Genomic DNA, 12548 nt, shown 5'->3' with positions numbered 1-12548 from the left:
TCTTAAAACTCAAGTGTAATGCTGGGGAAACCAGCATTTCTGCTGGGGAAAGGAATCTTGAAGCTCTGGCTTCCTTCTATTGGATGGCATCTTACATGAGTTTGTCCATATCTCTCAACCCCCAATCCAGAGCTAGAGAGTTCTGGGCCCAATTAAGGGCCCAATTTGGGAACAGCTTCTACTAAGGCCAGAAGCAGGGAGACTGAGCGGCCAGAGCGGGGACGTTTGTGACGGGACCCACGATGTATGAGAGACACTGATCCCAGTCTGACAGCCTGGACCACATGCTTCAGATGCTGATTTTATTCATTGACCGTGCAAGCTCATCTGGCCTCATGGTTGATAGCTGGTAGCTGTTAACTCACTCGGGGATGATAAAACTGCTCAGTCCCCCTTTCCTGGGAAAGCTGAGAAAATTTAATTAGCTGGAGGTGTGCCCTAATCATACTAACTATCTTCAACTTTACAGAGGAAAAAGAAGCCAACAGCCCTCTTGACCAGCCTTGGTTGGTCAGCCCTCTTGACAAACCTTTTGGTTTCTTGCAAACCAAAGAGCACCAGTGTTTGTTTTGGTACTTTTGACAGGTGCCTGGTATAGCTGAAAAGGCAACTCAGTCCACCCTAAGTTCAATTTCTGACTCTGTCACCTACTAGCACGTTGCCTTGCTTCTCTGTTCCCCCAACTAAGATAAACAAAATAAAATCTTCCTTTCCTGCCTCACTGGGTTGTCACAAACACCAAAAGACACACAGCATGTAAAATGCTCTGTCACCAGCAGTGCATTTGGGTACTTCTCCTTTGGTTTCCTGTCTCTGGACATTCCCTCTGTGCCTTTCCGCCAGGTGAACTGGCCTAAGTCACTCCCACCTCCAGCTGTGAATTCAGCCTGCTTTTGACTTGTTTCTAGCACTTTTTTTTTTTTACAGTTTTTTACATTGTGGGGAAAATCCCCACACATTTTTATTTTTTAAATATATTTTATTGATTATGTTATTACAGTTGCCCAATTTTCCCCCCTTTGTTCCCCTCTGCCTGGTACCCCCCTCCCTCCAGCAATCCCCTCCTTAGTTCATGTCCATGGATTGTGCATATAAGTTCCTTGGCTTCTCCATTTCCTATACTATTCTTAACATCCCCCTGTCTATTTGTACCTACCAATTATGTTTCTTAATCCCTGCACCTTTTCCCCAGTTCTCCCTCTTCCCCCTCCCAGTTGATAACCCTCCATGTGATCTCCATTTCTGTGATTCTATTTCTGTGCTAGTTGTTTGCTTATATAGATGCAGTTGTTGATAGTTGTGAATTTGTTGCCATTTTAATGTTAATGATCTTGATCTTCTTTTTCTTAAATAAGTCCTTTTAACATTTCATGTAATAAGGGCTTGGTGATGATGAACTCCTTTAGTTTTACCTTGTCTGGGAAGCACTCTATCTGTGGGCCTTTCATCCTAAATGATAGCTTTGCGGGATAGAATAATCTAGGTTGTAGATCCCTGCTTTTCATCACTTTGAATACTTCTTACCAGTCCCTTCTAGCCTGCAAAGTTTCTTTTGAGAAATCAGCTGACAGTCTTATGTGAACTCCTTTGTAGGTGCCTCTGCTTTTTTCTTGCTGCTTTTAAGATTCTCTCTTTATCTTTAACCTTTGGCATTTTAACTATGACTTGCCTTGGTGTGGTCCTCTTTGGGTCCAACTTCTTTGGGACTCTCTGTGCTTCTTGGAATTGCATGTCTATTTCCTTCACCAAATTAGGGAAGTTTTCTTTCATTATTTTTTCAAATAAGTTTTCAATTTCTTGCTCTTCCTCTTTTCCTTCTGGCATCCCTATGATTCAGATGTTGGTACATTTGGAGATATCCCAGAGGGTCCTTATACTAACCTCAATTTTTTAAATTCTTTTTTCATTTTGCTTATGAAAAGCAAAATTCTTATTCATTTTGTTGAATGCTTATTTATTCCTTATTATTGATTTGAATCCTGGCTTCCTTCCCTGTGCAGTTGGTTCCCTGTGGATTTTTCTTTATTTCACTTAGTGTAACCTTTATTTCTTCATTTATGTTGTTGCCATACTCAGTGAGTTCTTTGAGCATCCTGATCACCAGTGTTTGGAACGCTGCATCTAATAGGTTGGCTATCTCCATTTCATTTAGTTCTTTCTTAGGGGTTTGTTCTATTCTTTCATTTGGGCCACATTTGTCTATTCAATTTGGCAGCCTCCCTGTGTTTGTTTCTGTTTATTAGGTAGAGCTGCTTTGATTGCTTGTTTTAGTAGCATGGCCTATTATAGAAAACACACCTGCAAATTGTGTGGGGCAGGGCCTTAGGTAATTGCCAAGGCAGAGCAGCCTGCTTTACTGCTTTGTGGCTCTGTGTGGGGGGAGGGCTCAGAGAGGGGACAATGCTGCTGCCTGGCTTCTAGAGGTTTACCCAGCACTTACCCCATTTCCAGTCTCTTCACCCACTTCCCGTATGAGACTAGTGACCTTCCAGATGCTGCCCTGGTGTAGAATCCCAGAGTGGGTGGGTTTGCATCAGTTCTAAGTCTGTGCAGGCCCTTTAAGCTGAATCTCCTGAAAAATCCAGCAGTTCCTTCCACTGCCCCAATCCCCACTGGTTTTTACAACCAGAAGTTATGGTGATTTATCTTCCTGGTACTGGAACACTTGGCTGTATGATCTCACCTGGGGCTGGGATTGCTCGCTTCCGAGGTATCCCTCCTGATTTTTTATCTACCATACATGAATGTGGGATTGTCCATTCTGCTGCTGCCACCACTTCTCCATGTCACACTGCATCTCTGGGCCTCTCTGCCCAACTCCATGACTCTGCCTCTCCTACCCATTTGGATGAATGTGGCTTCTTTAAATCCTTGGTTGTCAGACTTCCATACAGCTTGAATTTATGTCAGTTCTGGGCATTATTTGTTTTGGGATCTAGTTGTAATTCTTTCTATGGTTGCATGAAGAGGTGAGGCATGTCTGCCTATGCCTCCATCTTGACTGGAAGTCCCCTCTACCACTTTTCTTGATATTAGTTTTGTTGCTCAGTCCCTTTGAGTATTGCCTTAATGACTCTGTTTTTGTTGATTATAGTGTCGAATTTGAATACATAACACCTGATGGGAAAAACTTGTTTTCCTTTCATATTTACCCTTAAATTAGGAAGTTCTGTTATGTCTGGTAGCTCCTTTTAATGGCTTTTGTGCCCAACAGTTTAGTCCCCAGGTTTCTGGGCTTGGTAGGAAGCCTCATTTGCAGGCACCCATCCAGTTCCTATTGCCTAGTGGTACCCGATTTTCTCTCCTTTATACTCTAAACTGTTCACTTTTTAACCCAGTTACCAGGGCCTGTTATGTGCTGATAAAACCCTAAGTCCATGCTCACACACCATCTCATTTATCTACCAATGACAGATCCCTTGTGTAGGTGAGGAGACTGGGGCTTGAGAAATGAAGCCACTTTGTCCCCATGGGTAGAAGAGACTGGTAGGTTTGCCAAGCAATCCTTCTTTATGTGGTCCCAAATGTTCTACATCTCCATCTATGCAGATATCAGATCTAAAATTCTCTCAGTTATAAGTAAATTGTAGAGCTGGGATTAAAACCAGGCCTCCTGGCCCAAAGCCCACTGCTGTCTGCCATCAGGAGCCTCTTGGTGACCCTTGTGCATGCCTATGAACCCCAACTGCTCGCTGAGTTGCTTCCACCCCACTTGGCCCTTTATTATTCTTTTTGTTTGAGATGCATTTGCCCTGGACCATTGGACCCTGATCTGTTTGGGGTCAGAAATCAAGGCTGGTGCACTACTGTGTCCCATCTAGAATCTAACACAGGCCACCTCATACAGGTATCCGCGACCATGCCCTGACTTTACCTCCCAGGAAGAGACTTGTGGACCCGCAGTTTGCGCAGCAGCATGTCAGAAATATTGGGCATGACATCCAAGCCACTCTTTGACTCTTCTTCCTCAGTAGCTGGGGACAGTTCAGAAGGGAGCCCTGAAAGAAAAAAGTGCTTAACTTATGTGTCTGTTTGAAATCACTGTAGTTCTGTTGGCAACTTGGTTCAGTGGATAGGGAGAGCTTTAACAGTTGTAAGAACTTAATTCTATCCCAGCGGCTTTATAATTGTTACTTTATCCTCACAATGACTCAGTAAGCTAGAACTTTATTTTCTCATTTTACAGGTGGGTAAACCAAGACTTGGCAAGGTTAAGAACTTGCTTCAGGTCACAGAACTAGTAAATGGCATAGGCAGGCTTCAAACCAATTCTGTTTGCTCCAAATTCTATGTTCTTTCCATTGCTTCCCAAAGTACCAAGCAGGTTCTTGTGTCTTGGGTCAGAGTTTGGTTTCTGGGAACTGGAAGCTAGTTGACTATTTGGCATAATGTTTGCAAAAATCCCCTCTCTTTAGTAGGTTTTTCAGAAGGACTGTTGCCCAATTATTCTTCCTCAAATGAATTCAACAGTTCAATCATCTGTGGCCTACCTAGAAATCAGCATCTGGTTCCACATCCCCATAAGTAGGAATAGAAACAGAATTTTTCTAGGGTAAATCTAAGGTCATTAGGTCTTTTAAAGATCTCAAAAACAAATACCTCCTAGTCAACAGAACAAATGAACAGGCTTTTGTTATCTCCTAAAGCTATCTGGGGTCTTGCTCTGAAGGCAGAAAGAACAAATGAAATATTTTCTTTCCCGTAAGTCTTTCTCCTGTTTGAAGACAACTCTTGTACCTCTCCCAAAATGTTCTTTCTCCAGGCTCTAGCCCTGTTTTCCCAGATGCTCATTATGACCCACTGTGGCCCATGGCCTCTAGCTCCCCTGCCTGCACACATCTGGTTGTTGCGCTCCCAGAGGCCCAGATGTGCTCTCACAAGGTCTTAGCTCAGGAAGGCATTGGCACATGTCCCTGACATTCACATTTGTTATCGTGCAGCATAGACTTGGTGTGCCTTACCATGGGCTCACAGTACATTTAGGATTAAAATGCCTCACATCTCTTTTACTTGCACCAAATCAGGTATTTTCATCCCATATCATGGTTACTTTCCTTTTGCATGCAAGACTTTATAGTCATACATTTTACCATCTCTAATGGGTTTTGACCTAGAAGATTTACAACCTGCTCAATCATTTTCCAGAATTATAGGCCAGGCTATAGGCATAGTTGTGCTAGCCATCCAAATGGAGCTAAGATTGGGAATCATGTTGATTAGAAACTTCCTCACCAAGGGAGACCACACAGAGATAAGAGGAGGCATAGTTTGGCTCAAGGTAAATAATGCTTAAATATTTGAGCTTTCCAATAACAGAATGGTATTCATGAGTTTCTTGGTACTCAAGGAAAGTACCAGGAAATGGTACTTTGCTGGGAATAGATTGAACTAGACTGTCTAGTTCAATCTTATACTCAAAGAAGGACAACCGACTGCCCCATCTTTGACAAATAGCCCTCCAGACTTTGCTGGGAGAGCTATTTGTCAAAGATGGGGCAGTCAGTTGTCCTTCTTCAAGTATAAGATTGAACTAGACAGTCTCTTAGTTACCTGTCACCTCTTGGGTTCTGTCCTGGCATTTATTGATCTCTGACATTTCCATGTGACAGACGGTAAGTCCTGTGGTGCTTCTGGCCTCACTCTACCAATACCCAGCAGAGAGATAATTAAGCAATGGGCTCCTGAGAGTTCTATATGATTGAACCATACCAAGGTCTAATAATCATGTGAAAGTCATACCAGGAGCTTTGCCTACAAAAGTACTCTTGGTCAAGCATCCCCCTACCCCCAAAAGTACTTAGTCAGGGCTTCTAGCTTTGCTAAAATGGTGGTCTGCAGAGTGATCCGAGAACTGATGGATCTCAGAATCAGCCAAGCTCTTCCTAAATTTAACCAAATGAACTTAACAATAACAATGAATTTTAAAATCAACTAAAAATATAGCAGCAATTCTCAAATATGGAAAAAGGTGATAATTTTTTTAAATAATGGCCAGAGAAAGATAAAACTTACTGGAAACAATGTAGAGCTCTTCCCCTTAATAACCTTTTCTTCTTCCCTCAAAGACTCTGTACTGAGAGGAAGATGAGAGAAAAAAATCCTGGCAAAGAGCGCAGTACCACAGAGTGGGAAGGGAAGTGGACTGAGAAGATGAGCAGGCAGCCAGGAGAGGAGATTCAGAGTGTTTCTCTTGAGTAGAAAGATCTCCATGCCACCATAACAATACGCTAGCCAGTGAAAAGACTGCCTGTGCTGCTGTTTCTTTGTCTTAATGAGGAGGAGGAGAAAGAAAAGACAGAAGGACTGTTGCACAGTATTCTACCAGAGCTAATTATGTGGAAAAGTAGGGAGGGATTTACCAGAAAGGAAAATAAAGAGAAAATAAATAAAACAAGCTTCTGTGATGGAGTGAGACACATGGAAAGCCCAACTGAAGTTATTTCCCACCACCCCCTGCCCGCCTTTCTGAGAAATAGCATAGTGGTCAAACTCCTTGGAATTTGTCTCTTTTCCTTCCTTTACCTGACAGAATAGTGACGGTATCTGCTGGAAATAGTTGGATCAAAGCTGGAAAATAAATACCTGAGTAGGTTGTCTCTATAATTCTACCCTGAATTGGTGAAATAATCCATAACCCATTACTTCCCACCTAAGGGAATAAGATAAGCTCCACTTTGGTGTAATAAACTGAAGTGTTGGACTATGAACAAAGTTAGAAAAAGAGCAGAAACCAATATCATAAACACCACTATGCACAGCTCCATCTGAACTTCCCCTTTTCTCCACCATCCAGCAATAACAAAGCCGCATGGAACACCCCGTCCTCAGCTAAGTACTGCAGGGAGGCCACAGATTGCAGATAAGGTAGGAAGGAAACTGACCTACACTACATACATATATATGCATATGTATATATATGTATGTAAAGAGAAAATCCAGGTAGAAATGCCCATGTAAAAAGAAATAAAATAGAAACAAATGGCATGGCAACTATATAAAAATACTATAGTCAAAATAGGAAGGAAGGAAAGCATAAAGGGAAGAAGAAAGGGAACATCAGGAGACAGATGTTAGGATAAAAACATAGACACACCCTGGCAGGTGTGGCTCAGTGGGTGGAGTACTGGCCTACAAAGCAAAGGGTCACAGGTTTGACTCCCAGTCTGGGTATATACCTGGGTTGCAGGCCAGGTCCCCAGTAGGGGGCGTGTGGGAGTCAACCACACATTGATGTTTCCCTCTCTTCCTCCCTTCTGCTCTAAAAACAAATAAATAAAATCTTTTTTAAAAAAACCATAGATGCAACAAACACAGCTAAAATGTGCAAAATTTGTACCACAAATTCTTTGATTTATGGAAAAAATGGAACCTGAAGAAAACAGAAATAGGAAATCAGAGATGAGAGAATCACACAAAGATTGAAGAAGATTCCAATTTAAGGAAATAAACTGAAGACTGAAATAATGGAATTAAGCAGGAAATTATAAAAATATAGAACTAACCAATGTGTTGAAAATATGAAAGAATAAAACAGATGCAGTCTCAAATTGAATTAGTAAGGAGGATGAGAGAGACTGAAATGAGCACAAGGAATTTAAAGCAGAAGAAATTAAAGTATTTGGAAATGGAATAATGAATCTACACTTGAGGCAATGATGAGAAATTAATGGATTATGGTGTCTCTGCGGTAGTGAAAAAAAGAAACAAAGAACAGATCCAAAGGCAAGAAGAGAAGAAAAAATTTCCCCCAACTAAGTTCAGATAAAGCTGAACTTGCAGATTGCGTTTTATATAAGTATGAAATGCTTCTCCAACTACCATCATAGAAGGAATAAGCCATATGGGGACAGGTGAGGACCAAGGGGCGCTGGAAATAGCTGGCCTCAGACTTCTCTACAACACTGAATCCTGTGTAGCATTCACAAAGCTCTGAAGAGAAAAGTGGCCCAGAATTTATTAGCATCCAAGCTGTCCTCCTAGAATGAAAGACAACATTTTGCCCTGGCCAGTGTGGCTCAGCTGGATGAAGCATCATCCCATACAGAGAAAGGTTGCTGGTTCGATTCCCAGTCAGGGCACATACCTAGGCTGCACGTTCAATCCCTGGTTGGGGTGCATACAGGAGGCAACCAATCAATGTCTCTCTCTCTCTCTCTCTCTCTCTCTCTCTCTCTCTCTCTCTCTGTTTGTGTGTATGTGTGTCTCTCTCTCCTCCTTCCTCTCTCTCAAAAGCAATGGAAAAATGTCCTTGGGTAAGGATTTTTAAAAAAAGAATTAAAGACACTTTCAAACATGCTAGAATTTAGGGAACATAGCACTTCTGAGCTCTTCTAGGAAAACTATTGAATAATGAAATCCAGCTAAACAAGGCATACACCAAAATTATAACATTGGGAATGAGCAGCCATAGTAAAGACATTAGTGGTGAGCATGAAATCCTTTCACATACAAGTTTAAGGCTTAAACAACTATGGAAACTATGGTTACAGAATAAAATGTAAATACTATAGACTTAACAATATAAAAAGAATAATTTATCATTGGTATATATGGAGATGAAAAGGTAGGAAGGAATAATAAAGGTGCCATTTCATTTTTTCCTGTAGGATGCAGTTAATCCAAATTTGACGCATGAGATGTGAAGTGCCTCAGTGACCCCACACCCTTAATGCATTTCATAATATATTCTTTAAACTTTTAACAATGAATTTCTTTTTTTTTCCTGGAGGAATCAATTACCTTAATTCAGCAGGTCCTACAGTTTCACTTCATTTTAATTGTGATTTAATTATATTTTAATATATTTTATTTCAAAAAAAAGTATTTCTAGCAATATAACCTCCCTCCATCCTCCCTTTCCTCCTCCTGCATTTGTGGGGAAGGAGACATTTGGTGTAAGACATTTTTAATTTCCTTTTTGTATTTTTCACTATTAGTTGAATTTTAAAATAATGAACAGGAGCTAATTTTAATAAAAGTAGTAAATTTGTTTTTTAAATATCTGCCTATACTAGTTCATTCCAATGAAAGCATTTGTTTCTGGCCATCTCAGGGACTTGGAAAAGTAACTTTCGGTGTTTGTGGGTAGAGGTGCCCTGAACCCCCAGGTGACCCCTAAGCGAGTGGCTGGGGATAAACTTTCTTCAGATCCATCTCTGGGAGGCCTTTTCCTTGCCCGAGACTGAGAGCTCTGAGCCCAGACCAGGGCATCTAGAAGGCCTGAAAGTTAATACACATCTTTGCCTCAGCCCACACTTCTGTCAACATCCATGTCCAGAAGCCCACCCACTTCCTAGATATTGGCTCCTAGATCAGGACAACCAAAGCCATTTCAACAGCTACCATTTATTATTGAACATCAACTATACATCAGCCACACTTTCTCATTCTTCCTTACGACAGCTCTGCAAAGAAAACATGGCTAAGCTCATTTTCTGGGGAAATTGCAAGCTAAGAACTGAGGCTCAGCTAAGTTAATTAGATTCCCCAGGGTCCCAGCTAGTTAGTGTAGAGCCAGGATGCAAAACCAGGTCTGTCAGATTGTAACATCCAAGTTGCTCCCTATGGCCATTCAACATGTCCAAACCCGAACTTGCTGCCTTTATTCTCAAGTGAGCTGCATGCTCCCAGTCCTAATTAATGGCACCTTCACCCCTCAGCCATGCAGACAGACTTCTGGGGGACTTCCGGGTCTCTTTCTCCACCTCATCTCCTTACCAAGTCCTGCCAAACTGATCTCCTCAGAGCTCTCAAACCTGTCCTCCCATCCCCACTTGTCCTCCCATCCCCACCTGTCCATTGCAGTCTACAGTCTCATCACCGCTCACCAGGCTGTTTCCATACAGTCTCATCACCACTCACCAGGCTGTTTCCATACCCTCTTAGCTGGTCTGTCTTCCCCCAGACCATCCTGTTTTAGACCAGCTTTCATGATCTGTCCAAAATTATTCTCAAACTTAATTTTTTATTCTGATGCTTCCTTACCTGCAGGCTTCTCTGGCTTTATAAGAGGTACTGGATAAAATTCAAACTCATTAATTGCCCCTCAAAACCTTCAGTCTCCCTGGTTTCCACGTACTCACCACTCTTGCTGCCCATCTCTCTGGGACATAGGGACCATACTTGACTCAATTGGATTCCTCTGTTCCCAGAACATGCCACACACTAGAAAATGCCTGAATTCCTTTGCTCCTGCTGTTCCTTCAGCCTGGGATTCCCTTCTCTTCCTCATCTCAGAACTGTTTCTCCTGGAAACCTGTCCTGACTCACTTACCACTGCTGAGCTTGCTGCTTCTTCTCCATGTTGTTGCCTACAGCAACACCTCACCATCCAGTGCTAATAGGGAACAAGATGGATCTCAGAAGTAAAATCAGATAAATGAATTTGACTCTTATAAACACCAAATTTTAAAAAAGAGAATTAACCATGGCAGGTGTTCAGTAAATGCGTACTTCCTCCTATTTTCTTATTTCTAGGATCTGAATGGTTAAGAGCTCTAGCTTCACCATTTCCCACCTGCATAGCCTTGGGCGAGTTTCTTATTTTCTAGATGCCTCAGTTTGCTCATGTGTAAAATGGGTATGACAGTACCTATTTCACTGAGCTCATAGAATGTTTTTATGTGATACTGGTCTTTCTTCTTTTTTTCACTCCTCTCCCAAGGATATGTGTATTTATTTTAGAGATAGGAAGGGGGAGAAAGAGAAACATTGAATGGTTGCCTCCTGCTGATGCCCCAACCAGGGGACTGAACCCACAACCTAGGTATGTGACCTGACTGGGGATTGAACCGCAATCTTTTGGTGAATGAGATGACGTTCCAACCAACTGAGCCATCTGGCCAGGGCCTGGTCTTTATTCTAACAGAAAGCTGGCATGTATTTTAATTCTTATCATCGAGGTTGTGGAACTCTATCTTGCCAGCTAAGTGGGATTTTGTACTCTGGGCATCACAGTGTATAGGACAGTGCAGGAGATGTGGTGGGCAACCACTTGTTTAATTGATATCTGCAGAGTTCTGACTTCCTTTTCCTGTGTTCTGAAAGCCCCATCAAAGAGCCTCATTCCCTCCGTATCCAGGACAAAAGGCTTTGGGAGTCCTCCCAGGGAGCTGGAGAGGCTGGCCCTTTAACATCTCTAAATACAGAAGTACATATGAGCTCATGGGGTAAACTCGAGTCTCCTATAATGATTGTTTGCTGTTCCTTTGGGAGATGGGGAAGATCCTTATCAGAACATTCCAGAGTCTTAAGAACTTTGGCGCTCCTTCAGTTTCTGAGGCCTGGAGTGGCCCTTTTCCCTGTTGCCTGTGGTCTCTCCAACAATCCAACCAGTTCTCTTCACAGGGACCACTTGTAGGATGTTTGGATCTTGTAGGATGTAGGATCATTTGGAGGTCATTTCCAGCCAAAGACATGAGACTGACTGTGGGCCTCTTCCAGGGCTGAATGCTGGGGATGCAGAGATGAAAAAGGCTCAGGCCCCGCCACCATGGAGAGGGCCTTTTCCCGGCTGTCACAATCAGTTAGTTCCCTTGGCTGTCTCAACAGCCTAACAGACTCCTATCTTGTCCCTTTGTCTGCACTCCTGAGCCCCTTTCCCAGACCAATCCACTGGCCACGGCATCTTCAGAGGTTTCATTCTGTTTTTAGAATGAGCACTAGAATGCACAGTAGGAACCACTATGTGGTTAGCTCTCCTCAGCATCTTAGGATCCTCAGCAACTCACTCCTCCTTTTTAGGCTCAGCACACGCTGTTCCCTCTCCCAGGAATGTCCTTGCCTGATGAACTCCCGTTCAGTCTTTAGACAGCTGCTCAAATGTCATTCTTCTAGGGAAGACTTTTCCATCATCTCCAGGCCCTTCACCCTTATAAAGTCTATTTCACAATATGAAATAGAGTGAATGTTCCCCTAATCTTTGTCCCTGTAGATAATAACTCTTCTTATTCCAGGACCACAATGATTTATTTCTATATGTGAAAATTATTAATTAATATATTAAATAATAAAATATACATTATTTTTTCAATATATATCCAAAGCAATTCAATAAAATTTGACACAAAACTTGTAAGAGAAGAATATTTCCTTAAAATAAGAATAAAAACATAAAATATAAGGAATATATAACCTAAATAGAAAAAGATATATGTAATAAGAGTAAAATATATAAAATATTTTAATATATATTTATTTTAATCTTTTATTACATATATCTTTTCTATTTTCTAATATAAATAATATAATTATGAAATAATGATAATTAAAATAGTGCCTTTATTTAATAATCAGACACAACATGATCCCTGAAAGAAAAACACAAACACAATTATAAACAGAAACAAGGCAAGTGTTCTCCTTATCACCATTATCATATTAGAGAATGTTGTGAAGTAATAAAACATATATAGATACAGAAGAAAATACATACACTTTTACACACAACCATACAACTAAGATAAATAGTGAATTTGATAAAATGAAAAGATTGTGAATCGGAAAAACAAAGGCTTTCTGCAAAGTGGTCAAGAGTCTTTGAATTTAGA

At 41.4% G+C, this 12548-nt stretch overlaps 1 protein-coding gene across 14 annotated transcripts in view; it reads right to left on the bottom strand.

The window, feature by feature from the left end:
- IRAG1 (inositol 1,4,5-triphosphate receptor associated 1) overlaps positions 1-12548 on the bottom strand; it is a 112635-nt gene that overhangs the window by 33857 nt on the left and 66230 nt on the right. For all 14 annotated transcript variants that reach the window (XM_071221437.1, XM_053924977.2, XM_053924980.2 and 11 more), the window contains one exon: positions 3875-3998. In XM_071221437.1, the coding sequence (XP_071077538.1) occupies positions 3875-3998 (124 nt within the window). The remainder of the gene's footprint in view (positions 1-3874; positions 3999-12548) is intronic.

This window comes from Desmodus rotundus, chromosome 5, assembly GCF_022682495.2.
Source record: "Desmodus rotundus isolate HL8 chromosome 5, HLdesRot8A.1, whole genome shotgun sequence".
Lineage (NCBI taxonomy): Eukaryota > Metazoa > Chordata > Mammalia > Chiroptera > Phyllostomidae > Desmodus > Desmodus rotundus.
The sequence above is the reverse complement of the archived record's forward strand: the minus strand, read 5'-3'. Positions and strand labels throughout refer to the sequence as shown.